The following is a 27,722-nucleotide window of genomic DNA, read 5'->3' on the forward strand; positions in this document are numbered from 1 at the left end:
ATCCAGGGCACGAAGCTCATGTTCCACCACATCCCAAAGATGCTCTATTGGGTTGAGATCTGGTGACTGTGGGGGCCATTTTACTACAGTGAACTCATGTCGTGTTCAAGAAAGCAATTTGAAAATGATTGGAGCTTTGTCACATGGTGCATTATCCTGTTGGAAGTAGCCATCAGAGGATGGGTACATGGTGGTCATAAAGGGATGGACATGGTCAGAAACAATGCTCTCAGTTAGGCCGTGGCTTTTAAACGATGCCCAATTGGCACTAAGGGGCCTAAAGTGTGCCAAGAAAACATCCCCCACACCATTACAACACCACCACCAGCCTGCACAGTGGTAACAAGGCATGATGGATCCATGTTCTCATTCTGTTTACGCCAAATCCTGACTCTACCATCTGAATGTCTGAAGAAATCGAGACTCATCAGACCAGGCAACATTTTTCCAGTCTTCAACTGTCCAATTTTGGTGAGCTCGTGCAAATTGTAGCCTCTTTTTCCTATTTGTAGTGGAGATGAGGGGTACCCGGTGGAGTCTTCTGCTGTTGTAGCCCATCCGCCTCAAGGTTGTGCGTGTTGTGGCTTCACAAATGCTTTGCTGCATACCTCTGATGTAACGAGTGGATATTTCAGTCAAAGTTGATCTTCTATCAGCTTGAATCAGTCGGCCCATTCTCCTCTGACCTCTAGCATCAACAAGGCATTTTCTCCCACAGGACTGCCGCATACTGGATGTAAACCCTAGAAATGGTGTGTGTGTGTGTGTGTGTGTGTGTGCGTGGGTGACGCAATCCAGTTTTGCTTTGAAAAAAGGGGAAAAAGGAAGATGGATTATTTGACCCTAGATAGCAAAATATGGGATTCACACATCATTCTTATCCAGATTAAACTTTCTGAACAACCGGCCCCAGAAGATTCTTTCTTATTTCTTTGAGTAGTTCTCTCCATCAGATTCTGTCTGGTCTAAAACATGTGGTATTAATGGTACTGAACCTATACAAGTCTGATAAAAATGCTCTTTTAAAAGAAACCAGTCTGACGAATTTAAAGGCGTTTTCTTCTGGACCCTTCACATGTGGAACATGAAATCACATCTTGAGTTGTTGACAAGGTAATTAATCCAACTAAACTGAATAGGATGCCGGACCTCAATGATAATTTATATAAATTGATCATTGTGAGATTCTTTTTTTTAAGTATATACACACAATAGTGTTCCTATACAAAACCACTTGCTTTATGTAAAGAAACCAGTATGTATGTGTGTGATAACAGCTCCGAAATGTGTGGTCACACTTGATGTCCCGCCTGCATGTAGGCAAACACCGAACGTGTGAGGTGAAAATGACATTTTTCAAACATTTTCAAGGAAATTTTGAGGAAATGAAGTCAAACTGCATTATGTTGTGTTGATAATTCAAGTTGACAGTGTCATAAAGATTTAATGCCCAATCAGTGACAACAGAAAAATGCATTCCGTAGAAACCATCAAAGAGACAAAAGACACTAAGTGCTTGACAAAAAGAACAAGAGTCAAAATGCATGTCAGTCTCTGTCTTGCAAAAACAGATAACAAATGGCAACCATAAGTCCATGACTATATTACAAGGTATAAAACAGTTTGAATAGACTGAACGTAGCTGCCAACTGTTGAGAAAATGCCAGAGTTTGATGAAGATGGTGGACAGAAGCAATGACCGGCTCTGACAAAATACAAAAAAAACCAGATATGGAAAAAGCAATCTTTGGTCTGAAAATCATTCCCTTTTTATCCCAAGCGTCCACTGGCACACTGGAATGAAACATTTTGTACATCTAAAGATACAAACAGACTGGTGATAATAAAAGAAAACTGTATAAGGCAAACAAAATGAAAGGCAACATGCATTAGAAAACATAACAGGTCTGACAGGGATCAGAGCAGAAGTCCATCAGCGGTTATCGTGTTTCTGTTGTGCTGTTGTGTAGGTTTGTGTTTGTCGTGCTGTCTGTCTGAAGGCTTTTGTGTTCATTTTCTTGTACTGTCTCTTCGCTCTCGATCGGCGGTGTGATGTCCTCTTCCACGTCACTGTCTTCATTCTCACTGTCACTGCCACACGAACTGGACGTCTCATCTTCTGAACTGGAGTAAACTTCAGCACCGTGGAAAATGTAGCGGTTCGGCGTTTGAAACAAATACTGAGAGGCTGAAAACAACAACAACATTTATGAGAAGACGGAAGTAACAGATGGTGTGAACCCAGAGAAAGTAATGAAGGCTTTACCTCCGAGGCGTTTGCTGATGGGACTCTGACAGATTCGTCTCCTCCAGCGGCGTCTGGACATCTCAACCCGCTGTTGTTCCTCAGGTTCTTCTTCTTCTTCTTCAGGTCTGTCAGCACGAGGGCTTGTCGTCTTCGCAGACTGTGTATTCAAGCCTGAGTCCGTCACCTCAAACTGGAGGCTCCGAGGGCCGCTGGGTTCGGTCGTCTCCGGCGAAGGACTCGTTCTTTCGGATGTCTCCTCATTTGTTTCAGGAGACGGAGCAGTTGGACAGTCAGCGGTGACCTCAGAAGAGTCGGCAGCATCGGTCTCTTGCGTGGACGTGCTCTCGGCAGACAGCGGCTCCACTGGTATGGGTGACGGGGCGGGGGGTTTCTCTCGGATCTCGCTGAGACGGCAGGAGTTGAAGCACAGCTGCTCAAAGTCTCCACCCAGCCGATTACAGAGCTCGTTTACGATGACATCACAGTCTCCCAGCAGCTCCACATCAAAGTTCAGGTGTGGCAGCGGCTCGCGGTTTATCAACACCTGAGGCACTTCATGAGGGATTGAGCCTTTACAGAGACAGAACAACCAAAAGCTCTCATTTCAAACCTAAAATCACTCACAAGAAAAAAAAGCACCACAGCCGAGGTGTTCGGGACATGATGGTTCATGTAAAAACTGTGTATAACTTCATTGGTGTGCAGGGACATTTAAAACAGGGTGACTGCACTCCTTCTTTAAACAGAAGACAGAACATACTCGGTATGAGAGCAACCGGACGAACTTTCAGCGAGGAGCCGATCACGATGAGAAGGTCCACCTCATCTTTATCCTGCTTCATGGCTCTGTGGAAGAATTCCGGAAGGTTCTCGCCAAAGAAGACGATGTCTGGTTTCATGATGGCGTAAGGGATGTCTGACGGACACCTTGGACAGTGAGGAACCACCTGCAACCAGCAAAACACACAGTTTCCATAAGCAGCCCAGGCTTTAGCAGGCAAATCATTTGACGTTCACATTCTCCATCATACCTGCTTGAATATATCTTCTCTTACTGCCTCACAGTCCACTTTATGTTTACACACCAGACAAGACGCTGTGGCAAAAGACCCTGAAGACAAACAGAACTATGCCATTACACTTTTGTCTGGGAAATAAAACCGATCCATCACACATGATCTCAAATCCAACAGCAACACCTTGTTGACATTCAATGTAAATGTGATGGTGTGGTTTATATACCGTGACACTGAATAATCTTCTGGATTCCAGCGACTTGCTCAAGTGTATCAATATTCTGCGTGTAGTTTCTCAGTAACCTTCCCTTCTTATCCAGCATTGAGATGAACCTGTGACACGGAGACGGCTGAAACTGTCCTGGGTAAATTTCCTGAGAAACAGGAGGTGGAAAAAACTTTCATTGACATTAACTGGCAGTTATTGTTTCTCGTCTGGAAGTGCAGAAGTGTTTATCAAACCTTAGCAAATTTAAAAAACGGCCTCGGGTCTCTTCTGAAATAATCAATGTCGAACATCGCTTGCGGATCGGGAAGGTCTGGAAAATCCACAGCCAGTCGAGCGTAAATGCCATCTCGTGATCGAAAGTCAGGAATTCCACAGGAAACAGAAACCTGCGGAGAAACAAAGAAACATCTCCATTCACTGTCTGCAACACCATTATTATAGTTAAATCAAACTATTTAAACGCTTCTGTTGATTGAAATCAAATAAAAAAACTGAAAAAAGCGCAGAAAAATGATTAACTAAAAATAAACACCAAATTAAAATTGAAACAAAAAATGACCCATACTGTATATATAGCAGTATAAAAAAAAAAAAAAGAGTAAATAAATGGTAACAAAACATAAGTGCAAAAATGCACAAATCAATACTAGACAAATATCAACGTGAAATGTGAAAGAACGGCTCTGGTCTGTGTTAAGGACGAGCGTGTTGAACACTCACCCCAGCACCGGTCAGCACGAGGATCTTCTTGCTTTCGTTCAGGAGCCGGACGACGTCTTCTAAGGTGTTGATGTCTTTGCGTTTCTTTCTTTTGGGTGGTTCAGAGATGTTGATAATGATCTGCCACAGTGTCATGTCATCCAGATCTGGTGGAAGGGCGGTCTCGGGCAGCAGATCTTTCAGAATGGCCCTCGGATCGGATCCTCTCATGATGTGCTGCTGAATAAACCGATAGGAACCTAAACAAAGAACATCATAAAAATCTGTGAGCAACATAAACCAAACACACAAAGCGTCTGTCTAAACGTCTGTCTTCACTGTCACAATTGAACAAAATGTTTCTCCGTTCAGTTTATCAAGATGAGCTTCATCAAACTAATGTCTGAATCTCTTTGAAAGATTTAATGCTTGAATCCAGTCATTGGTTTTTCTTTAAAAGGAATGTTGTGGACTGGCACAGGATTCAGCCGACAGATTGAGTTCGGTCAAGTCTCACCGATCTGCGGTTGAGGGGTCCAGTCACTGGAGCTGGCGCGAGATGAGCACTCATCATCATCATCATCATCATCACCATGACGATCAGGTGATGTAAAGCCATTTGGATGGACGCCTTCATGAGACAACTCTGTGTGAAAAATAACACAAAATCTTACATTCATGTCACATCTGCTCCAGTAATACATTATTAGAACAACAGCCATCATTGAAAAGTGAGATATATTCCCTCCAAAACCACCATCAGCATTTATCCTGTCAAATGCTTTTTTACGATTAAACGGATTTAAGACTGCAGTACTGTAATGACATCATCACCACATTATAATACATGTATGCATTTTGCATACGCTAAAAATAAACTTGCATTATTATACACTGTTTCTGAGTATGTGTAATCCGGTGGGATCGAACCCTTGACCTCAGCGTCATTTACATGGAGTCATTTAGCAGACGCTTTTATCCAAAGAGACTAACAGAGAGTACAGGGAGCAATAAGCGATATGTCATGTCATAGCAAAAGCTAATCCACAGATACTCGCGTCATGATGTAACCACTGAGACACAGGACAGCCCAATACCGTGATCATATAGTGCATACATACTACACTCATGATACTACCACAGTCTGAAGAGCGCGTCTCGCTCACTATAATGTGTCTTTATGAAGAATGAAAACACGGTCAGTCTGACAGCTCGGTTAAGAGAGTAACTTAAGTCATCAGTTTACCGGAGAGCTCGAGCTCGGCTTCGGCGGTTCTCCCGGGTTCAGTGTGCTTTATTGAGGCCTGATCGCTCTCATCGATGCCCGCCGGCTCTGAGCTCGCCGACTCGGTTCCGTTGTGCTCCGGATCACCGGACGGGTTCATCCCTCTCGGTTTCTTCACCACCGGCTCGTCCGGATCAGCAGAGCGACCGGTATCGGCGGGTCCGTCCCGTTTATTTTCGCAGTCCGCCATCTTCGGCTGGGAGTGAGTAGGGGAGGAGCTTCCAGTGGGCACCTAACATGACGTCACTGCAACTGCGTGCGCCGTACGGCCATTTAAACCGAGCACGTGATAAACAGCGACACGGTAACACCGTTCTGGAAACCATTCGGATGTTAAGATCTGATAGAAAGACAACACTTCGAGATAGACTTAAATTATAAATAATACAATTATAGAAGCGTAACAGACGCAAATGATACACCACAGACATACAAGAAAGTATCATAACACTGAAAAATGACTTTACGGCAACGGGAGTGTATACACGAGACTTTACGGTAACGGGAGTGAATACACGAGACTTTACGGTACGGGAGTGTATACACGAGACTTTACGGTATGGAAGTGTATACACGAGACTTTACGGTAACGGGAGTGAATACACGAGACTTTACGGTAACGGGAGTGAATACACGAGACTTTACGGTAACGGGAGTGAATACACGAGACTTTACGGTAACGGAAGTGAATACACGAGACTTTACGGTAACGGGAGTGAATACACGAGACTTTACGGTAACGGGAGTGTAACGTTACTTGAGTGTCGGAGATTGACGCGCATATGGAGTCGATATTAAACTGCAGATCGGAGGATTCGGAGGATTATTATGGGCTGCTCGGGTGTGATGAACTCTCCACGGTAAACGCACAACTAACAAGATCGTTTATTTTTGTAGGCCTACGTATTGCTTTAAACGTCGCCCTAAAATACAATGGTTCTTAAATGTGAGAGTGGTGCCTGTGACGTGTGTAAATGATGTGATGAGTGCACAGCTGTCAGAGAATGAGTTTGATGATCAGGAGAAAGGCCTGTTGAATGTGTCACACAGCGGAAGCGAATAACAACACAACATCCTGTCACTCCTCTCTCTCTCTCTGTCTCTCTCTCTCTGTCTCTGTCTCTCTCTCTGTCACTAACTGTCTCTCTCTCTCTCTGTCTGTCTGTCTTTCACTAACTGTCTCTCTCTCATAGACGGAGCAGATTGTTAATGAGTTTAAAGTGCGAGCCCTGTCTTGTCACCCTGACAAACACCCAGAAAACCCCAGTGCAGGTATTTCCATAACATTCATTATTTCATAATAAAAACAGCATTTCTCTGTATCAGGTGTTTTTGTTTGTTTGCAGTTGAGGAGTTTCAGAAGTTACAGGAAGCTAAAGAAGTTCTGACAGATGAAAAGAAACGAAAGAATTATGATCTCTGGCTCAGAAGTCAAATTAAAATCCCATTCAGCCAGTGGCAAGCGCTCAGTGACTCTGTTAGAATGGTGAGTGAAATGATTCTTGAATAAATGAGGATTTATAATCCCAGTAAGAATGACAGTTGTGTGTCTGGCGGTTCAGTCGATGCACTGGGCTGTTCGGAGCAAGAAGGAGCCGATGCTGGAAGCTCCCAAAGACCCAGAACATCAACACACTCCATCAGAGAAACAAGAAGAGAAAACTTCTGGTCAACTGCCATCAAGTAAGATCAAAAGAATCATAAACACACACAATGAGTGAATGTTGTTGTGATTTACTGTTGTGGTGTTTTGTGCGTTTGACAGGTGATTATTGGCATCACAGGTTCCGCTGGGCAGCCGAAGCTCCTTCAGGCCTTTTAAAGAAGTTCAGGAACTATGAAATATAAAGATTCATCCGTTCTCTTGTCTTCTCTTTTCTGGCTTTTGTGTGTTTGTCTTCTGTGATTGTACATCCTCGGCGTATAGAGGTGAATATCTGATCATCAGGAAACAACATGTTTTATCTTAGAGAATGAACTTGATTTAAGCCATAATAACTATAAAGATTTAAGATAACTAACCCCACAAAAACATTTTGGAAGCAAACTCTTCATTTGTATTTACATGAGAATCGAAAGTGTATGTTTTCTTCTTTTTATGTTGATATTTGGATGTCTTGTATAAACACTTGTTTAACATGTGTGTGTTCATGTATTTTTGTATCGTGTGCTTTGCTATGAACATTCAGAGTGTTTGTGTTTGTGTGCTGACAAAATAAAATCAACTATTTTGTATCTGGAAAACTTTTTAACATTTAAAAGAAAAACTCACTCGCGCACCGCCCCCTCTGTGTGTTGGTTTAGCGGCTCTTCCTTCTGATTGGCCCATCCTCCCGTCAATCATAAACTCGAGTCGCGTCGGGGTCGTGCAGCACGCACACACACACACAAGTTGAAGATGGCGAGTAAACTTCTGCTGCGCGCGTGTCGCGTCACTTTGATGAGAAGGAAACATGTTTTACTGCAAACACCTCAGCGCGCGATGTCCGCTAAAGGTGAGAGACGCTTCGACGCTCTGATGTCGCGCCTGCAGGTGTAACGCTAACTAACAAACAAACATGTTGCGCTTTGTCTGTATTAATAAACGAGTTTAATGTCAGCGCTGTTGTGTATTCAGCAGAACACGAATGTCACCTGTTCACACTTACAGAAACTAAAGCGACACGATAGAAAGATTCTCTATATTTGAAAAAGTATCAGTAACACAAACGACAGTAATAACACTTCACAGTATGAAGAGTGATCTGAATGAAGGTCATTTGTAGTCCGGCCTCTGTTGGCATGAATCTGAGTTCGTGTGTCAGTTATTCTTGATCATTAACATCATCTGATCTCGCGGGGTTTGGCGACATCCAGCGGCCCACGAGAAATCAATCCCAGATGACGTCACTTGTGTTTCAGGTATCCCAACAGATGAGGAACAGGCTGCAGGTCTGGAGCGACGTGTCCTGCAGGCCATGAAGAAGGGCAAAGTGAGACAAACCTGTGACATTTCATTTGAGTTTCAGCTTTACAGTAAGATTTCCTGTAAATGAATCAAACTCCATCTGTTGTGTAGGATCCATACAGCATTCTCAAGCCAAAGGAATATACGGGAACCAGAGACGACCCTCATATCGTGCCCAGCATCAATAACAAGCGTCTGGTTGGCTGTCTGTGTAAGACACGAGCACTAGAGAAACAGCAGCTCATGTTCATACGCTTCACACTGAAATAACATCTACAAATGTGTCGTTTGTGAATGTTTCCACTCAAACTATATAGAAACTTATTTATTTGATATTATCTATCAAATAAACTCACTTAAAGGCCTATGAAAAGAGAGGGAGGGGGAGGGGGAAAGGTCATGGTTATTTTCCAGAAGGACTTTTGAACTTGTTTTCTTGTGTTGTGCAGGTGAGGAGGACAACACGGCCATTGTTTGGTTCTGGCTGCATGAAGGAAACCCACAGCGCTGTCCGTCCTGCGGCTCGCATTATGAACTCGTCCATCACGAGCTTCCTCACTGATCTCTCTCTCTCTCTCACACACATGCAGCAGAACTTAATCTGCTCTTCATACTGTATGAACCTCGGCGCCCATGCCAAACATGTACAGCATTCTAAAAATAAAGTTATTTCAAAGCTTCACTGACATGTGTGGATCTGCACAATTACTGTCAGTATAAGTGAATCAGTCTTCAATTATAAAAAACATGACGAAACTGGTAATGAATTGTTAAAGTTGTTGTTATTCTTTCGGTGGTAAATATCTAGACAGTCAGATGCTGTCTAAACAGAAACACACAAACATAGAGAAAAAAATTGTGTTTATTTACAATCTTCAAAGACCAGCATTTGTCACAGCAACACACACACACACACACAGGTACAGGTTAATGGAAGCAGACGCGTGTGATGAGAAGACTAACAGCAGTTATTGTGGTTTGATCAGATGGAACGCTATCGGTGGCGTTTTATTATTCATGTTTATGATAATGCTGAAACCGAGTACTACACATTTGATTTTCATCTGGACTTTAAATCAGATTTTGATACTTATTCAAATAGAAATTATACAAGAATAAATACTGAGTTTGTCTTTTTTAAATTAAGGCATCAAACACAGACGATCCTGAAGAAGATGAACATCATTGTTTCATAACAAAATAATGTGCAGAAAACAAAATGTTCATTTATTCACAAGAAAAATCTGGATCGGCAGTTGTGAGATGACAAAATGTTCAAAAACGATAAAAACGTGAGAATACTGGACCAGTATCAGTCCACCTCACTGGTTTAGCAAAAGAAACTTCAAAACAGCTCAAGAATTCTTGAAGTTTATTTATATCTGAAGTATATCTAAAATAATGAAAACATTGCATACGTGACATTTTTAATGCTACTTTAACCAAAGAAACACAAGCGTAAGCACAGGGAATATTTCCAGAAATCTTTTATCCCTTGAGTAAATAACCAAAGACTGCTATAAAAACACAGTTTATAGATGTGATGAATGCGAGCGATTGCGCTCCTCTCATTCTGAAGCGTGTGTTACCTGCGTCTCTCAGATGGAGCGCTTCATCGCTGTCAGACGAGATTAAAGCCCTGGTTGTGTTCAATAGCCTGCAGCAGTTTCTCTCTCAGTGTCTCTTTGTCAGTGTACTTGGGAAGGTCTAGCAGGTTGAAGCACGTGTGCGCTACAGGGAAATACTGCTCGCCGCCGCCAGTGGGTTGAATGACCAGCGCTAAACTCTTCATACCCAGAATGGGAATTCGGTCGCTGCCCGTCAGGAACACTGAACACAAGAGATGAGGACACTCGTAAAACAGCAGCAGGTCAACCCTTACTCACAAACTAATGATTGACTAATGGTCAATGAGTTTGAGTCCGGTCATTTTCTTTATAGTCATCACATAAACTGAGCTCACGCTCATAAATATTACATACATAGAAAGTTCTTCTTGTCCTCTAAAGGCAGCTCATGAAACACCTCCCAGAATATCTTGATGGTGGCATGATCCGCCCAGTATTCCCCCTTATACTCTGTGCTCTGAAAACCAATACAGTCACACCGTCAGACCTCATCTAACACATCTACACACACAACAGCAGCAGCACAGACATTCATAGAACAGATGTCCAACACAGGAAAACTGATCAACACAAAAAGTTGATATATTCAGAACTGTTTGAGTGATGTATTCTCAGCTTTTGTGATTTTCTGTGCATTTGTTTGTATATTAAAGTAAAACTCCTCTTTCCTGATACACTGTTGTTTGCTTTTTTGCCAAATAATTCTGTAGAATAAATACGTGAACCATGTTTTGAGTATTTTGTATGATACATATCATATGATGATGGTTAATGTAACCCGAGGGGTCATTCATTCATTCATTCAAAGCAAATATCTCTTCCAGACATCACATTTGTCCGTGACTGTATATGCTGGATGGAACAGTATTTGAATAACGCCACTGACTCTAGAAGAGCTGCTCTGTGAGATGAAGGACTGTCCTGTGATGATTCTGTGTGTGCTGTTAGCTGCTTTACGTCATTCCTCAAGTCAAGACAGCAGATGGACTGTTCTTGTTTACCTTCTCCAACTCTTTCCAGTCATAGTTAGTGTTTCCTATCACCATCGCCTGCAGTTCACTGGGCTGAAAAAGCTCCAGAACTTTCCCTCCGCACACTTTATGAAATCCAGCGTAGAACGCCGTGAACTGAGGAGCCACAGAAGTGTTGAAAATATAATCCACGTAAGCAGAGACAAACTCCTGCCTGTGAAAAACACATGAATGCAGTCAGACGTCTGTGTGCGTGTGTGCGCGTGTGTGTGCGTGTGAGATCACAGCACCTGTTGGACATGTTCACACCGATGTCCATCCCATTGGGTATCAGCTCTAATACTTCTGTAGCACCAAAGTTGTCCTCTATCACCTAGAATGAGAAAACACAGCAGAGTTGAGAGACGCTGTGTGTTCTTTTGAATAATGTTTGAATGTGAAATGCTTCTTACTGTGAAATTCAGACAGAAGGTTTCTTCTAAATCCTCTTCTGTATAATCCAGCAGCTGCTGAAGACTCCTGAAGAATTCAAGAACTTCAACATTTGACACAACAGCTCATGTCACACACACGATCATAGAAATCCTTTTGCATTTAAAAAAATATTGTTCTGTGTGATTTATAAGCTTCTTCCCTGCAGGACCACAGTGACACGAGTCGGTGTATATTCATACACGCACACATGCGCGTCAATGTCATGAGCCCTTAAAGACACTGTCTTCACTTCTGCTGTTTATAAAAGGATATATCCAGAAGATATCTGTGAATGTTAAAAATATCAATGCACACACACACCTTCCCACGTCGGGCATGAGCTCCTTCAGGTCCTCTAGCGTTGGACTTTTCTTCAGCAGTTTCTTATAGAGCGCTAGAGGAAAGTTCAGCTCCACTATGGTCAGATTATAGATGGCCAGACCACAGATCACACCGACCAGATGAAACAGATCGATGTCTTCAAACGTCTGTGTTCAAACAGAACGTGAACGAGTGAAGCTTCTCATTTACAGCTCACACATCATCATGATCATCATCATTAACAAGCGGAAGACCTTATGAGCGAACCAGATGAGTCTAGAGTCCTCGTTGTATCTGAACATGCCGTACGTTGGGTCCAAGAGCTCTTTCATCATGAGCAGAAAGAATTCTTTCCTCACACCACCAGCATCTACGGCCTCTTCACCCACAAAAATCACCTGCGCCGTCAAACACACACACACTTCAAACATTCATATACTATAAGATACAATTCTCAACCGATTCTCCTGTCATTCATCAGTGATAGTATTAACCCTTAAACTAGCATTAGAAATCAGTCACAGTCACTCCTACCTTGAGAGGTTTCTTGTAATCCACGTTTTTGGACTTCCTCAGCACCTCCATGGTGTCTCCGACCACATTCTCTCGCCGCACGATGAGAATGAGACACGGGTTGACCGACTCCACCCCTCCGCCCCCCGACAGAAAGAGAGAGGTGAAGTTCTGCCTCTGCGCCTGGTCCACAGCCATCTGACAGCACACAGTGATGTGAGTTTACTACAGTCAAACCTCATCTCACACGAGCCAGACAGAGTCTCACCTGCATCTGGATCACAGCGTCTGTCTGGAGCAGCGTCGTCTTGGCCGGAGCGTCAAAAACAAAGGGGTATTTGCACAGGGTGACCTGAGAGTCTGTGACCTGTGAGAAACACATCACACGTAACTCTTCTGCTCGTGTTGATCTTGTGTGTTTGAGTGCACGAGTAGAACTCACTCCAGAGAACATCTGCTGTTGAATCCAGGTGACGTAATCGTTCCTGATGTCAATTAACTCATCCAGCTCATGAATATAAAACTTGTCGTACCGGATTATTTGGCCAGCGCGCTCATTGACCTGTGACCAGACAAATATTACACAAAAACAAACCATGTCTTGAGTCACTGTGTGTTGTTGTTGTTGTGTGACTCACCGAGTGCAGGATCTCCAGCAGTTTGAGGGAAGTGTGCAGAAAGCAGGTGAAGATTCTCTGTTCACCGTGAGAGATTCCCAGTTTCTGCATGTGCAACAGATACACCACCACCTCCTTATAGAGCTCCACCAGCCTCTGAAAGACCACCGGCTCCAACCTGGACCACCAGTTACCTGCACAACAAACACACAACCGTCATCATGAAGGAGAGGAATCGCAGTGATGAGAACACCCATCTATGTCTAGAGTCATGTTTGAATTTTTGCTTTTGGAGCAGGATGTAGAAAATTATGACTTAGTATCATTGTCAACGAACCTTTATCACGTGACAAAAACAAGACGAGACGCAAGGTTAATGCTGATCATGTGACGATAACTATAATTAAATGTATAATGCAATATTGTTGACGAAAAAAAACGAGACTAAATGTGGTTTACACAATTTTAACTGTGCTACATTGTCGCTTCATTTTCGTTGACCGAGACGAGACGAAATGTTCTAACGCTATTTTGAGGTGAGTTAGAGTAAACGACAAACAACAAAGTGAAGTCTGACACAGAGAAAGGGACCGACGGCCTAATTATTACGTGTATGTACTTCTACATGTTTGGTTGGTTAAAGAAATAAGTTGTAAATTCAAAATCCGAGCGTCTTCCGTGTCTGGAATGGATGTATTCTTGAGTCTATAAGGTAACAATAATATAATAAGATAACCATGTTTGAAAGGGGTTTGGCTAAAAGAAGATTTTGGTTTCATCTGTACTACTAGGTACTTATACTATATTGACTGGGTTAAATAGAATGGCATTACTAAAAAACATTTTTCGTCGATTAAAACTAGACAAAATTGTTATGGATAATTCTGACTAAAATAAGAGAAATATGCTCAGACTTTAGTCGACTGAAACTTGACTATACTTAAAAACTTTATTACAAAACTTCAGACGCTATTGGATTCATAATGATAATCTTAAATCTAACTTTTGTTATTTTGCCTTGTTGTGCAGCACTGTCGAGCTTGTGCAGAGGCAGCAGTTTTTGTCAGAGGAGAACTGGAATCCCCTGGTTAGGCTTTCTCTCCCTCTGAGGTTTTGGGTTCCTCGCCACCGTTTGCAGACTGTTTTACACTGTTTGCCTGGCCGGGGGGCTGCTAGAATTTGATAGTCTTATTTAATGAACACTGCATATAGGAATTTATTGTGTGTCTGATATTTGACCTGTGTTTTGACTTGCATAACCTTAGATGTTTTGCTTATAGTCAATGTGTTTTCTTGTATAGCTGCTTTGTAACAATGAAAATTGTAAAAAGCGCTATATAAATAAAGCTGACTTTACTTGACTTAATAGAGTATGAACATGACTAAAACAAATAAACACTAAAATGACAGCTTGATACAAAGTCTGGAGTAAAACTAAAAATTAAACCAGGACGCAAAAAACAACACTGGGGGGATGTTTCTGAGTTAAAGTTAAAATTTCTTAAAAGGAGGTCTGAGACACATTTTCTACAGGCACACGTTCAGTTCACCAGATTTGTGTTGGTTCATAATGCGGTTGGTTTGGTGTCATCCAAGTTGTTACGTGCACTATCTTATACTCTTTATGTAAAATGTACAGTACACAATTGTAGTATACAGTACTTACTAGGCACACTTGCAAATAACTAAACTGTACCTTTTTCTATGACTTATATTTCTGATCCTTCTAGTCTCCTATTTATCTTCTTTTCTATTTCACGTGTTCTGTACTGTATTACTGTGCGTTTAAGACAATAGAGCTCCTGTAACCAGAACACGCTTCTTGTGTGCACACTGATTCTTATGTGATGTACCGAGCACTCGGAGCGGAGCGTCTTTCAGACTGATGACACACTTGGCGAAGGGAATGGTCAGTGTTGTGTAGTTGCTGGGGTCGTTCAGGAGAGGACATTCAGGCAGCGTGAGGTAAAGTCTCAAAGCTTCGATGTCTGGTGGAGAACCGCTCAACCTGGGCAGGAGTTTCTTCTCTAAACTAGCAGCAATCTGCCTCAGAAAACACCAAACACTGTTAACAACAGACACTTCCACGTTAAAACCCTGTCATCCTCACACGCTTACATTTTCTGTGAAACACTAAAGGATCCGTGATCTTTTTGTCTAGGACCTCATGTTGTGACTCACAGAAAAAGACTGGCGAGGAAAGGACAGAATGTTGATTGTTGTTGTTTAAAAATGATCTCGGAGAGACTCACGATCTGTGACACATGAGGGTAATGATGCTGGATGAGTCTGTGATAGAGCAGACGAGCCGTGTTTACATCCACACCCGAGCACTTGCTGTTAGTGCTGTAATGACCTGGATTACTACACAAAACACAACACATTAGACCATCATCTGATCAACAACCACACGACGAGATGGGCACAAATACAGTTGCCCGTACTTTGACGCCCATCCAGATGCACTATGACTATAACACTATAATATTTTCAGAAACAACATTCTTTATGTGGAGTTCTACCAATAAAGCCAGTCGGGCTGGAGAATAGTTGACTGAAATAAGAGTAAATAAGTGACAACGGAATGTAAAATGATTTTTTTCACCTTGTGAATTATATTTTTCTGTTATCAGCTGCGTCTGTGATTAATGGAGCGTGTGGGGTAAAAACGAAGAACAATGACCTTCATTAAAAGGTGTTTTTCCCTGTAGGATAACCAGACCCTGGCTCCAGATAGCGTTAGAAGCAGACAGCACAGTATGTTTTATAGACAGATGACAGGTGAACATCTACATCTTCTCTCAGACAAAAAGATGACTAACTGATTTTCCTGGGAGCAGTCAGGTGTGCATGCAGAATCTTTATCTAGCACTGAATGTCTGTCTGTTTCTCTAAAGCACACTAATAACTAAACATTAGTACTCATTCAATTGTTATAATAGCCCAAGTCAGTCTTTAGTTAAGCATCTTATATGTTTTAGGGAGGTATAATAATACCATGATATTGCATATGGTATTAATGGAATTTATTTAAATTATACACTTAAATATTGTCTTCTAAACATTTTCAGCAATTTCTGATCAGTGGTGCCACCCCTGCATGGTGATGAAACTATTGTACGCAAGAATAGAACAGCATATTTTAAAATACAAAATACAGTCTCTCATAGTATTTGATTACAAATTACATTTGACTTTTTTGTTTAGGAAAATACAAATGAAAAAATAAGTAATTAAATACGTATTGTAAATGCATTTAATGAAAATATTGCACACGACAGCATCGCAACGTGAATGTTGAATGTATGTGTCTTCACCTCGTGGACAGAAAGCTTCCGTTGAGACAACTGGCTGAGGAGAAGACCAGATCAATCTCACTGTAACAGACATCATCACATCATCCCTATAATGTACTGCTGCTGTTTAATTGATGGTGTAATGTGACGTGAAAACAGACACGATGTCAGTACTTTGTGATTTCTGCTGACAGTCTCCCGTGCGTGTTCCTCGTCCACTTCTGAATGAGATCATAGGTCAGAGTGCAGATCTGACCGCCGGGGCTACAAACTGTCACATCCAGCGGAGGAATGTTGTCCTGCAGTCACACAAACACAAACTTCACGTTCATGAAAGAAAAACATCCAAATACACGTGGCAATTCTGCAAGCAGACTTAAAGAGCAAGTGAAATCAATACAAATGTTTCCTTCCTTTTATGGAAAATGAGTGAGCCTTAAGGACGTAAATAAACTGATATGCTAATAACGATGACAGAATTTTTCAGACGTCAACACATCAAATAATGCTGTGCGTTCCAAAGCATTGCAGTGGGCCTTTAAGGGGATCACTACATTCGTAAATAATGATGTCTGTTGTGTTACCAAAGAACAAAAAAATTGTAGTGACTGTTTACATCTAAATCTTTCAACTAGCACGACTCTAACTGAGCCAATAGAAACATTGTGATGTGTGCAGTCACCGCAAGAATTGAACCCATCACTGTGTGTTTCTCTAAAGTTAGGAATAAATAACACGATTCAATCTGAATGTATGAAATCCCCAAAAATCTGGTCTTTTTCATTCAATAATATGGCAAACTCAAGATGAAAACTTGACAGGTCTAATGTCGCCTAATACCTCAGGTGAAGCGTAGTGAGCGAAGCTCTGATCTCCTCCAGCGTAGATTCTCTTCACACAGAAACACTCGCCAGCCTCTGAAACACCATCTACACAACACAATCTGTGTGATCGGATGCTCACTTCATATCAAACACGCTGTCATTATGAAGTCCCATCATCGTGTGTGTGAACTCACGGGTTTCCATCGGCACAGGATCTGTGTAAGCTCGCCAGCAGCCTTTCACTGGAGCAGGACTCATTCTGTTACAGGTGGAGCGGGTCCCGAGCTGTCCGTTTCCTCCCAGACCGAACGAGTCGATCTTTCCCGATGAAGGGATGAACGCCAAAGTGTGCTGCCTTACATGCAGATGAAAACACAAGTCATCTTCTATACAATGACATCCCTCACAACAAGCTCTCTGTCGGTGGAACTAAGGAATTATTGGACATTACCTTCCACAAGCTATCTGCGTCACCACATTTCCCATGAGTTCAAACACTTTCCTGGGGTTCACCTCATGGTTTGTGCTGTTGTGTCCCAGCTGACCGTAACCTCCAGCTCCAAACGTGAACACACCTCCCTCCTACACAATAACAAACACACACACACACGTGTGTAATGATATCAACACACTCAACATCACTGATACTGGTGTCACACATCCTTCCAACCATTACTATATTTAAACTTTAACATAAAAAGTGAATGAAACGTTATTTTAGAACACAAAAACTATTTTCAAAAGGATTTGTGTTGAACGTACATGTGATATATTTGACAGAATTAAAAGTTGAATTGAATCTTCTGTATGTAAATGAATCGAAATTGACTGAGGAAGGAATGATGAACAATTCAAAAAGCCTGTACATGTGGATGGAGGTGAAGTTGACCTTAGTGAGCGCTGCTGTGTGATCTTCTCCACAGCAAACATAAACCACTCGCTGAGATCTGAGAGTCTTCAGTAAAGCAGGAAAACATCGATCTGAAGAACATCTCAGCGTCAAAACCTCCAACACTGTGACACAACATACTGTACAAGCGCTTTCTTTTACCGTCGTGGTCATTGAGACCCAGCTGGCCAAACTTATTCCGTCCCCATCCGAAGACAGCGCCGGACAGAGTCAGCCCAAAGCTGTGAGCTCCCCCGGCAGATATCTGAGCGAACGGAACGCCCTGTAAAGACTGAATGACTTGTGGAGTAGAGACAGAAACGCCCTGCGTCCCGAACCCCAGCTGACCGTATTTATTCTGACCCCATGAGAATATCTGACCCCCTGCAGTGAGAGTTCACACAACAAACACACATCACTAGAGTGAAACACTTCTGAAATATAGAAGGATCATGAGGTGTCGAGTGAGAAACAAACCTCTGGCTAAAGCAAGAGAATGCCAGTAACCACAGGTCACCTGCGTAATGCTCACCTCCGATAAACTCTTGACCGTTCTGAGAACACAAAAACACAGACGGTCATAAAATATAAGCAAAGAAAATGTCAGGGTTCATTCTGTAATAAATCCATTGGATTACTTTATTCCTTATGTGTTATGTACAATATACATGTTAGTAATAGGGATGCAGATATACCGATATATTGGCCGACATACCGTCTCTAAATATTAATATGAAATTTCCTAAGACTGAAACAAACGGCAAAAAGTGGACAAATGACAGAGAAAGTTCTGGCATGATGGCGCAATCCTAAAGTTTAAACTAATCTGACAAAATAACTTTACTACACGGCGCAGCTGATTGGTTCCTTCCGTTTCTGCAGCCAATGAGCTTGCTGCTCTACGCTTCAATCTCGGCTAGTGATTGTTGTAGCAGTGCAGCGCGTATCAGAAACCCGCCTGTATAGATCTGCAACAGGTTGATCGTGTAAGCATGCCAGGTTTATTCATATATGTTATATGTGCAGCAGCAGCATGTTCCAAGTCTCAAGTACCAAACATCGTATCGTATCTGCTAAGATCAAATACATTTATATGTCATGTACACTACCACGCTAAACCCTCCGAGAGTTGTCATGACAGAACTGTGTATTATTTGAAAACATTCACTACAGAAAACAAGGTTACTATTAGTTCTATATACCAAGCCTACTTTACACTAGTTCTTTAACCTTCAAACCTTTCTGTAATATTTTTTATTTAATAAACTAATTATAGATGTTCTTCCAGAACAACCCAGAAAAGTGTCTAACAGATCTCAAGACTGAAAGCATTCAGACAGCAGTTTGACTCAAACAATATGCTTTTGTTCCTATAATTCACACATTCATAAATACTTTATCTACATCAACAATGTTTTGCTAATAACAGTAAGTGAAAGATCACGACAGAAAGACAGAACTGTACTTAAACTGTGAGCAGCGTACAGATGAAGATGTTTAACCAGAGGAAATGATTTATGATTTATCGGCTATAATATATCAGCATAAATTTGATTATCGGCCAACACGATACCGATATGGCTGATAATTGATCGTGCATCCAAATATATAGGAATCCCTGCAGATGAAGAAGAATGGTTGGAGCCATTGATGGTATACCTGGGTACACGGACACACTCTTCTGTGTTTGCCAGCCCCAGCTGACCATCTGATGCCAGACCCCACGCAAACACTTGTCCTTTATCATTCACAGCCAAAGTGTGAGACTCGCCACAACACACGGACACGATGTTCTGAGCGTCCAGAGCCACCACCTGCTCTACAGAGACACACACACATCATCATCATCTTCATCACGCTGTACTGGCTACTCTTACAGCTAGTGCTGTCACTATGATTAAATAATCGTCTCATCCTGATGGTTTCAAATAATCAGCATATTTTAGTCTAAAAATAGTATAAAAATACTGGTCAAATGTACCAACAATCACTTTAAAGCATAAACCTTCACTGAGCCCTGTTGTCTGTTTCTGTTCTTTGACAATAAAAGAGTGTGAAGAAGATGTAGAAAGAAACCCTCACAAGGAACATGACTATATTTTCAATGTAAGAGTGTGTATATGACACGTCTGGGAGTCAGTGTCACGCCGGGACTGTGTGTTGTTCTAAGGAATGTTTGACTAAATCAGATGGATCAACTTCAGCAGCAAGATACATTTTTTTATTTCAATCATTTTGAAATAACAGGAATCGATGAAACATTTGCAGGTCAAAGTGGTTCAGTGAATCACAAATCATCATTCCGTCAGGAAATGAAGCGTCACGTTGTTTGACTCTACCTGGCTTCTTGCGTGCTTTGTCATGTCCCAGCTGGCCCAGATCATTACAGCCGCATGTGTAGACGGTCCCGTCCTCCAGCAGAAAGACACTGTGACGTCTGCCACATCCCACATCTCGCACGCACTTTCCCTCAAAGAACTCGCATTTCCTGGGCTCCAGAACGATCTCCTCATCTATCCCACCAAAACCCAGCTGCCCGTACGACACGTTACCCCAACACAGCATGACCACGGGCCCGGACACACCTGTTTTCAAGAGATCATTGAAGAAAACAAGCTTCATGTTCAGAAGGCTAGTCTCACATGTTAGTCATCACAAAACTGTTTTAGGTCACTTACATTAAAAGGAAGATTGGTCTCATTTAAACCTACTAGTTAGGTTCGTTCTTACAGGGACAGCTCAACCAAAAATGGGAATTCTGTCATCATTTATTCACTCTCATGTCGTGTCAAACCAGTGCGAGTTTCTTTCTTTCTTCACAACACAACAGAAGAATGTTGATCATCAAACACTGAACTCCATTGACTTCCATTGAATGAACACAAAACCACTGAGACATTTCTCGAAATATCTTCTGTGTTTTCCACTGAAGAGAGTGTGTTTATGCAACTGCTCGCTGATTTAACAAACAGAACAACAACTGGAAGTAATGGTTGAATAATAACTAGAAGTCCGTATGTGAAGTCAGCTCTAAACTTATAGGGGTGGTTTACCGGACAAGGCTTAGTTAAATTAGTTTATACCATGGTCTGACTTTGAATACTGGATTCTGATTGGCTGGAGGGTGTGCATTAAACCCCTGTAACGCACGGTTAGCGCCTGTGAGTTTGATTACATTTGAATTAACTGAGGAAAATAACTGTCATTTTCACCGGTTTGATCTAAAGCTACACTGTAAACATCAATAACAGCTTTAACTTAGCAAATAACCGTGATATAAGCGGGATAATGCACGGCTAGCTGTCGTGTGGTTCTTGGTCTCCATGTTGTGCATTAAAACCCTTTAACGCACGGCTAGCTGTGCATTATCCCTCACACATAGGTCAATTTAATAAACATACTTTACAAAAAAAATGTATTGGTCTTGAGACAACACAAAAACACTGAAAACAGCTTACATTGACTTAAATATATCAATCAAGACACCTCTAACATTTAAGTTAGTCTGGGACTTGTCTTAAGCCTGTTCTGGAAACCGGCCCATAAAGTCTAGAAAATTCCAGTTTGTGGGAGGAGTGTGGTTCACCAAACACACAAACACACACACACACACACACACACACACAGAATGAAACACTGAAACTACTCTGTTATTAATAATAGGGATGGATGGGCATTTTTTTAATCATTTCATATTCAAATATTTGAGCTCATAATAAACGAATATTCGTTTATTTAAATTAAGTTAATTATGACACAGTATTTTACGGTTTATTTAGTGACAATTTTACATCAAACATTAAATATAACACATTAATATTATATCCTATATATATGTTTTAATAATTTGAAAAAGACATACACAGAATATTGACCGTCTCTGATATGTGTTTCTCTTGTTTATTTAGTTTGACATGTTGTTTATAAGAAAAACAAGCATACAGGTCTATTTTACTCTGTTCAACAAGGCGACAGACAGCTTGTGGTGACGTAGATTGATTCGAATACACTCGATTAGTTATTACGGATCGAATATTCGACCATTCGTGCACATCCTTAAAATAAGCATTTAGTTTGTTTATCACACACACACACACACTCTGCAGTCAAACGTATGCAGTTATGCCTGACTTCTACCAAACATCCCATAATAATCCTCACTGTCCATGATGTGTAAGTGATGAGAGCACTGACGGGTTATTGTGATGATTCTTCAGGTGACCGCGGAAATAACACAATGAGACTCAAATCTATATACAAACACAGCGCGTGCGTGCGCGTTAAACACGTGATACTTACACTATAATATTTATGCTCAATGGTGCTCGAATTTTCACATTTAATCAGAAAAAAAGACAAACTGACTGACTGACGCCCGAGCGACGAGTACACAACACACATCTGAGAGAAACTGCGCGCGCGCACACACACACACGCCTGACAGCTCTGCGTGTGTGTGTGTGTGTGTGTGTGTGTGTGTGTGTGTGTGTGTGATGTGTTACCTGTTGATAAGTGTCTCGGGTGTTTTTAGTCCTCTGCAGTAATGCTCGTGTCTCCTGTAATGTCACTATAACTCAGAAGAGCGTCAGCTGCTGCACACGCGCTTATATACACACACACAGAAACTGCTGTAATATTCTAGAGGTTTTCCTCCTCGCCGGATATGACGCCACGGGTGGACTTCCTGCGGGTCAAGTGCGGCGGAGTGTCATACCGTTCATTTTGTTGACATAACAAATGTATAAAATCAGATGCATAAAACAACATTTAACTTTAAGTGTGTTCTCAAACAGCTCCACTGATCTCTACAGATATAAGCGGTATCAACAATGTACGTTGCATGTCAAAATAAAAGTCCCAGAAAGTTCTCTTGCACATAACGTTACGTTAAATTAAGAACATATTTCAGAAACTATTGCAATGCGTAAAGACTAACTATTTACACATTTCAGGACAATGACAGCGCAACCTAAATAACATACAGTGCATTTATGGTACATTATTAGTGTGTGCGTTCATGTGGCAATTAACCCTTGACCTTTTCACCGCTATTAAAGTAATATTCATAGTTTACTCTTACACTAGTTCAACTAAAAAACTTTATTTGCCAACTCTTCTCATAGCAAGATCAGCCATTTTAAGCAGCTTTGAAATGCTGTACACACAAAACCCCATTAAAAGTCCTGTTTCTGTGTAAGAAAAGTTTAAAAAAACGTGAATGTTCATGTAAACATTTGTAGTGGCTTTTTAAATCATGAACCTATCCCATACAGCCCATTGAAAAAAACAATAAAACTAAAACTAGCTTGAAGAAAGAAAAACGCTGTACCAAAGTGCATTTATAAGGTCACAAGACAATAAGTCTACATTCAGTGAGGTAGAGTAAATGAACACTTGCTCATGTTAGTAAAAACCACAGTTCCTTCACACGTGCCACGATGTCTTCAATTATGAAACACGTCTGTAAATCATAACGGCACTATTCAGTCAACTTAAAACAAGAAATGAAACGGCACAAGGTAGAGTTCAGTGAATAATGCACAAGAGCAACATGACATCGCACATTTCTGATAAGCTGACACATCATAATCAACATTATAGTGATGTAACGCGTCTCATCTTCATTCTTAAAAATAAAACGACAGAAATCAGCAGCTTATGGTAAGAGTGTAAGACATGTAAGAGCAGTGGGCTTCCATCCGCTGTTGGATTTCCCAATGCACACACATCACAAAACAAACACACTCCCCCGGTCCGGCCCGTCACCTGTCAAAGCACGGCCCTGTGCACGGGTACAGTGCATTCACCTGATAAGCTCTAGCGGGCATATTCACTTTAGCATCCATGGATGCAGAAATGTTGTGAGGCTGCACGAGGCCATGCAGAGGGGCCGTGGACGCCTGCATTGATCCTGTATGCGTCAGATACGTTGCAGGGCCCTGAGCACACACCATCACCGGCTGACAGCTCTGCTGGATGTACTGCGTGTTTGGCCGCTGCATGTACTGATGCAAAGTCACGCTCTGACCCTGAATGGGGTACGCCACCTGCGCAGACGGAGCGCTCGACTGCTGGCAGTTGTTCGCTTCCTTAACGTCACTGTCGTGTGCGCTGGAGGAGAGAAAGAAAATCCATTGAGGAGTTGTGCGGTCTTGCCTTCAAACTGACCAAAACAACAAATGAAATGTTGAGTTTGGGTCGTTCATGTTTTGTGATTGCCTTTGTTTTTAATAAGCAGCTCAAAAATGACACGCGCTGTGACATATGTACACCATTTATTTCAAAACAGCAGGAAACTTAAGTCAAACATTAACTCTGCAGGTATTATTAGACTTTGATGGAACGATGTATGACAGAAAAGCTTCAAAGTGATGACAGTGAACTTACAGTAAGAGACGCTCCACGCAGGGCAACATCTGCTCCCAGCTGTACGCTGTCAGACACTGGAGACGGGGGGGCCAGGCGGGAGACAGACGCAAGATTACCCGAGAAGACGCCACACACGCTGCCGCTACCAGAGACGGGACAAATAGCAGGAACGCATGATCTGTCAGAGAGACAAACACAGTGTTCATGTCTGTGTAATATGAATATAACTAGAGATGTATTGTGACATGACATACTGCTGCATGATAAAATCATGATATGCATTGTAACGCTGTCAATTTTATAAGATGACGCCATTGGTTAAGCCGACAACACATTATCTGTGTCAACACATCTATAATGTTTTATCTAAGGTGTATGTTTCAGCGACAGGCCTGTTCTGGTTTTTTCAAGAAGCTTCAGATAAGTCTTTAAGGTTTGCAAGTTTTCACAGGTGTAGTATTTCCCAAAATCCAAGACCACCGTTTTAGAAACAGTGTGAGCGATCATCATGAACTGAACATGCTTGCATGAAAACACCACAACCGAGTGTTTCTCTCATTAAAAGACATTTTTGCCATCTGTGTTACAGATGAGCATGAACTGTAAAGCAGAAGTTTGACCTTGTAAAGAGACCTCCAGAAAGTAATCAGCATATTTGGACATGTACAGCATGGTCTTCTCCATACACGTCATGGGCCAGCCGTCGTGCAGGTCAGACTCATTGACGGCGATGGGCAGGTAGTATTCTATGAAGTGTGCGGCCGTAGGGAGGTACAGGTTCCACTGAAACGTCTCCAGAAGCAGAAGTTCCATGTGAAGGAGACCCTGTTTGCTCAAAACCAGATTCATGGAGCTCATGCAGCCCAGACCGTTGAGCGTCTCCAGCTTCGGGACGCGGTCTTCTCTCTCCTCGAACTTACCTGGAAAATAACAACATGAGAGTCAACACAACCACACAACGCTGGGAGGATTGTGGGTGCTTGTGTCCTCACATGTCTACGATGTTCTGCTCTATACATACGAGTGTGAGTCACACAGATCAGCTGTTAATAACACTAAAAGTGCAGCATGTCTACACACTTCTATTTCATCCAAATAAATCATCGAACCTGACTGTAATATTTCAGGTGTCTGTGTGACCTTGTTTTTACAAAACCTGAATGCACACCAACACATGTCACTGTGGGGACCAAAATTGAGGTCACCATGGACAAGAAAGCTTATTAATCGTACAGAACAATATATATTTTAAAATCTAACATTGCAAATAGTTTCCTGTGGGGTAAGCAATAAAATATACAGTTTGTACAGTATAAAAACCATTACGCCTAGGGATGGTCCCCACAGAGATAATAAACCAGACGTGTGTATAGGTATGGGCCGGTATGATAACAACTTTTTGCAAAAGTGTCAATTTCACGGTATTGCAATTACAACACTAGAATTTGTTATTTTCCAACATCTGCGAATACAAACTACAACTTTTCGACTGGACAGAAATACATTTCATTTTAAACCATCATTCATAGAACATATATGTATATTAGGTCTAAACATCTTAGTCACAATATGGACATTTTTTGTTATGAAATATCCAAAAATCACATTTACAGTGTGATATATTTCATGCAGTTGTGTACTAATATGATCCCAAATGTTCCCAAGAATGTGTAAATCCAGAGAAATTCCCATTTAAACTAAAGTCCCGTCCCTTGTGTTTGTCTCATATCAGTGACTTAATATCCGCTGCTCCTCACGACCCTCAGTTTCCTCTTGTAGAAACTACAGCAACACGTGAATGCAGAAGAGCTTATCTGTTGTTCTGTTATTATGGATCACGATTACTCTTTGGCGAGTAAAGGAAACACAAAAAACGACTTTTAAATGTAAAGACATAAAAATGTGTAGCATTACGCTACTAAATCAATCAACAAAGTCCATTCGTGTACTATCGTAGCATTACATTCCACGTCTCTAAGCAAGCTAATTCATTACGATGACATCAAATATAATTCATTCATTACCTCGTCCCTGAACATGATGGGTGATCTCCATACGCCTCTGGATGGTGAAAACTACATGTCCCTTCTCCAACATAAAGTCATTTAGCTTCACCTTTTATTGTTGTTTTGAAAGTGCACCATCTAGCGGTCCAAATGCACATATTGTGGCTTTAATTATTATTGTGTAAACTCAGCTCATACCTTAGAAACGGTATCACATGCCCATGCCTACGTGTGTGTGGGTGTCTTACAGGCCAGAAGCAAACAGGAGAGCGCCACCATGTGAAGCTGTTGTACTGATATGTCATAGCGGTCCATGAAGAGGTCCAGAAGATAAACAGCCAGGTGTCTGGCCGCCGGGCACAGCTTGAAACGATTGCTCACTATAGCGATGAGGTCTGCGAAATACCGTCTGAGACTGAGCTGTGGGGACTGGCCCTTGTAGACAGGCAACCTGAGCTCCTGAAACACATCATCATCACCATCATCATCATCCTCATTACCACCATCCTCATCACCATCACCATCATCATCCTCATCATCCTCATCACCACCATCCTCATCACCACCATCCTCATCACCACCATCCTCATCACCACCATCCTCATCACCACCATCCTCATCATCACCACCACCACCACCATCATCATCTTCCTCACCACCATCATCATCATCCTCATCCTCACCACCATCATCATCCTCACCACCATCATCATCATCCTCACCACCATCATCATCATCCTCATCCTCACCACCATCATCATCCTCACCACCATCATCATCATCCTCACCACCATCACCCACACGTCATCTCTCAGTGAAGTGAATACACACTTTGTAACGCAGAGCATGATAGATGTCCTCCGCGAGCTCGCCCTTCCACCACTGACCCTCCAGCTCCATTGATCTCCTGAAACATCATGTTTGTCCATCACATCACATCACGATGACGGAGCTCGTCTTGCTTTAACACTTTTTCAATGTGCACAACAATAATCACAACAGCTCATCAATGCGTGCGTGTAAACCCCCACAGACGGAAGGAGATCTACACGTGAAAGTGTTTGTAAAGTCCGTGTAAGAACGACTCACCGTGTCCAGAGACGACCGCATGCAGACTGACCTGACCGCACAAACTCAAGTTTACACCGCGTGTGTGAAGAACCGACGGAGCCCTCCGTCAGCCAATGAGAGGCCGCGTTACAATCACACCGACCAGTGAACCACCAATCACGACGAAGCTTTCATCAGCGTCATCGTGTTGCACATGTCTCTCCATTGTTGTTTTGGAGCTTTAAACTTTACAGAAGCAAAGCGTTTAGTTTAATTCTCGTCTTTTGACACTAGAGTCAACAGGATATATTTGTTTAGCTCTCAAACAGTGTACAAACAT

The 27,722-nt window shown here is 41.9% G+C and overlaps 5 protein-coding genes across 9 annotated transcripts; 2 read left to right on the forward strand and 3 right to left on the reverse strand.

The window, feature by feature from the left end:
• Positions 1 to 1,147: 1,147 nt before the first annotated feature.
• On the reverse strand, positions 1,148 to 5,725 carry sirt1 (sirtuin 1). Its single transcript, XM_079472946.1, has 9 exons — positions 5,439 to 5,725; positions 4,710 to 4,838; positions 4,214 to 4,452; positions 3,727 to 3,879; positions 3,491 to 3,638; positions 3,280 to 3,359; positions 3,009 to 3,195; positions 2,267 to 2,818; positions 1,148 to 2,188 (listed from the first exon to the last, which is right to left on the reverse strand). The coding sequence occupies exons 1-9, from the start codon at positions 5,665 to 5,667 to the stop codon at positions 1,941 to 1,943; spliced, it is 1,965 nt and encodes a 654-aa protein (XP_079329072.1). The 5' UTR covers positions 5,668 to 5,725; the 3' UTR covers positions 1,148 to 1,940.
• On the forward strand, positions 5,665 to 7,871 carry dnajc12 (DnaJ (Hsp40) homolog, subfamily C, member 12). Its single transcript, XM_079472950.1, has 5 exons — positions 5,665 to 6,337; positions 6,671 to 6,749; positions 6,824 to 6,963; positions 7,040 to 7,160; positions 7,243 to 7,871. The coding sequence occupies exons 1-5, from the start codon at positions 6,260 to 6,262 to the stop codon at positions 7,323 to 7,325; spliced, it is 501 nt and encodes a 166-aa protein (XP_079329076.1). The 5' UTR covers positions 5,665 to 6,259; the 3' UTR covers positions 7,326 to 7,871.
• cox5b2 (cytochrome c oxidase subunit 5B2) lies at positions 7,840 to 9,106 on the forward strand. The gene is made up of 4 exons (XM_079472951.1): positions 7,840 to 7,972; positions 8,379 to 8,449; positions 8,536 to 8,635; positions 8,874 to 9,106. Exons 1-4 carry the CDS (start codon positions 7,876 to 7,878, stop codon positions 8,984 to 8,986), a joined length of 381 nt encoding a protein of 126 aa, XP_079329077.1. The 5' UTR covers positions 7,840 to 7,875; the 3' UTR covers positions 8,987 to 9,106.
• On the reverse strand, positions 8,048 to 22,622 carry herc4 (HECT and RLD domain containing E3 ubiquitin protein ligase 4). 3 transcript variants are annotated; one of them, XM_079472942.1, is made up of 25 exons: positions 22,460 to 22,622; positions 20,297 to 20,542; positions 19,617 to 19,776; positions 18,435 to 18,511; positions 18,120 to 18,341; positions 17,958 to 18,049; positions 17,520 to 17,650; positions 17,263 to 17,423; positions 17,085 to 17,173; positions 16,419 to 16,543; positions 16,266 to 16,325; positions 15,201 to 15,312; positions 14,802 to 14,991; positions 12,970 to 13,142; positions 12,774 to 12,893; positions 12,600 to 12,698; positions 12,353 to 12,529; positions 12,073 to 12,216; positions 11,819 to 11,985; positions 11,476 to 11,542; positions 11,314 to 11,396; positions 11,054 to 11,237; positions 10,407 to 10,509; positions 10,014 to 10,254; positions 8,048 to 8,425 (listed from the first exon to the last, which is right to left on the reverse strand). In XM_079472942.1, the coding sequence occupies exons 2-24, from the start codon at positions 20,520 to 20,522 to the stop codon at positions 10,046 to 10,048; spliced, it is 3,171 nt and encodes a 1,056-aa protein (XP_079329068.1). In that variant the 5' UTR covers positions 20,523 to 20,542; positions 22,460 to 22,622; the 3' UTR covers positions 8,048 to 8,425; positions 10,014 to 10,045. The 3 variants fall into 3 exon arrangements, with proteins under 3 accessions (XP_079329068.1, XP_079329069.1, XP_079329067.1); XM_079472943.1 differs by lacking the exon at positions 8,048 to 8,425 and having other exon boundaries at positions 9,269 to 10,254; positions 19,617 to 19,771; XM_079472941.1 differs by lacking the exon at positions 8,048 to 8,425 and having other exon boundaries at positions 9,269 to 10,254.
• On the reverse strand, positions 22,460 to 27,598 carry ccnj (cyclin J). Of its 3 annotated transcripts, none has more exons than XM_079472947.1 (6): positions 27,422 to 27,598; positions 27,164 to 27,239; positions 26,581 to 26,791; positions 24,947 to 25,246; positions 24,345 to 24,504; positions 22,460 to 24,068 (listed from the first exon to the last, which is right to left on the reverse strand). In XM_079472947.1, exons 2-6 carry the CDS (start codon positions 27,230 to 27,232, stop codon positions 23,720 to 23,722), a joined length of 1,089 nt encoding a protein of 362 aa, XP_079329073.1. In that variant the 5' UTR covers positions 27,233 to 27,239; positions 27,422 to 27,598; the 3' UTR covers positions 22,460 to 23,719. The 3 variants fall into 3 exon arrangements, with proteins under 3 accessions (XP_079329073.1, XP_079329075.1, XP_079329074.1); XM_079472949.1 differs by having other exon boundaries at positions 22,717 to 24,068; positions 26,351 to 26,791; positions 27,422 to 27,508; XM_079472948.1 differs by having other exon boundaries at positions 22,717 to 24,068; positions 25,013 to 25,246; positions 27,422 to 27,505.
• Between the last annotated feature and the right edge of the window lie 124 nt (positions 27,599 to 27,722).

The sequence above is a fragment of the Barbatula barbatula genome (assembly GCF_947034865.1).
Source record: "Barbatula barbatula genome assembly, chromosome: 14".
Taxonomy (NCBI): domain Eukaryota; kingdom Metazoa; phylum Chordata; class Actinopteri; order Cypriniformes; family Nemacheilidae; genus Barbatula; species Barbatula barbatula.

Excerpts from the sequence above, each read along its gene's own strand:
- sirt1 (XM_079472946.1), bottom strand. The coding sequence starts at position 5,667 with ATGGCGGACTGCGAAAATAAACGGGACGGACCCGCCGATACCGGTCGC. Across the intron at positions 4,453-4,709 it reads GACCCCTCAACCGCAGATCG|GTTCCTATCGGTTTATTCAG; the intron begins GTGAGACTTGAC and ends TTCTTTGTTTAG. Across the intron at positions 3,880-4,213 it reads TCGTGCTGACCGGTGCTGGG|GTTTCTGTTTCCTGTGGAAT; the intron begins GTGAGTGTTCAA and ends GTTTCTCCGCAG.
- dnajc12 (XM_079472950.1), top strand. The coding sequence starts at position 6,260 with ATGGAGTCGATATTAAACTGCAGATCGGAGGATTCGGAGGATTATTAT. Across the intron at positions 6,964-7,039 it reads TCAGTGACTCTGTTAGAATG|TCGATGCACTGGGCTGTTCG; the intron begins GTGAGTGAAATG and ends CTGGCGGTTCAG. Across the intron at positions 7,161-7,242 it reads TTCTGGTCAACTGCCATCAA|GTGATTATTGGCATCACAGG; the intron begins GTAAGATCAAAA and ends TGCGTTTGACAG.
- cox5b2 (XM_079472951.1), top strand. The coding sequence starts at position 7,876 with ATGGCGAGTAAACTTCTGCTGCGCGCGTGTCGCGTCACTTTGATGAGA. Across the intron at positions 8,450-8,535 it reads AGGCCATGAAGAAGGGCAAA|GATCCATACAGCATTCTCAA; the intron begins GTGAGACAAACC and ends TCTGTTGTGTAG. Across the intron at positions 8,636-8,873 it reads GCGTCTGGTTGGCTGTCTGT|GTGAGGAGGACAACACGGCC; the intron begins GTAAGACACGAG and ends TGTGTTGTGCAG.
- herc4 (XM_079472942.1), bottom strand. The coding sequence starts at position 20,522 with ATGCTGTGTTGGGGTAACGTGTCGTACGGGCAGCTGGGTTTTGGTGGG. Across the intron at positions 17,651-17,957 it reads ACACAGCAGCGCTCACTAAG|GAGGGAGGTGTGTTCACGTT; the intron begins GTCAACTTCACC and ends GTTATTGTGTAG. Across the intron at positions 12,699-12,773 it reads AACAGCAGATGTTCTCTGGA|GTCACAGACTCTCAGGTCAC; the intron begins GTGAGTTCTACT and ends TGTTTCTCACAG.
- ccnj (XM_079472947.1), bottom strand. The coding sequence starts at position 27,232 with ATGGAGCTGGAGGGTCAGTGGTGGAAGGGCGAGCTCGCGGAGGACATC. Across the intron at positions 25,247-26,580 it reads CTCCTGTTTGCTTCTGGCCT|GTAAGTTCGAGGAGAGAGAA; the intron begins GTAAGACACCCA and ends GTTATTTTCCAG. Across the intron at positions 24,069-24,344 it reads TGCGTGGAGCGTCTCTTACT|CGCACACGACAGTGACGTTA; the intron begins GTAAGTTCACTG and ends TCTCTCCTCCAG.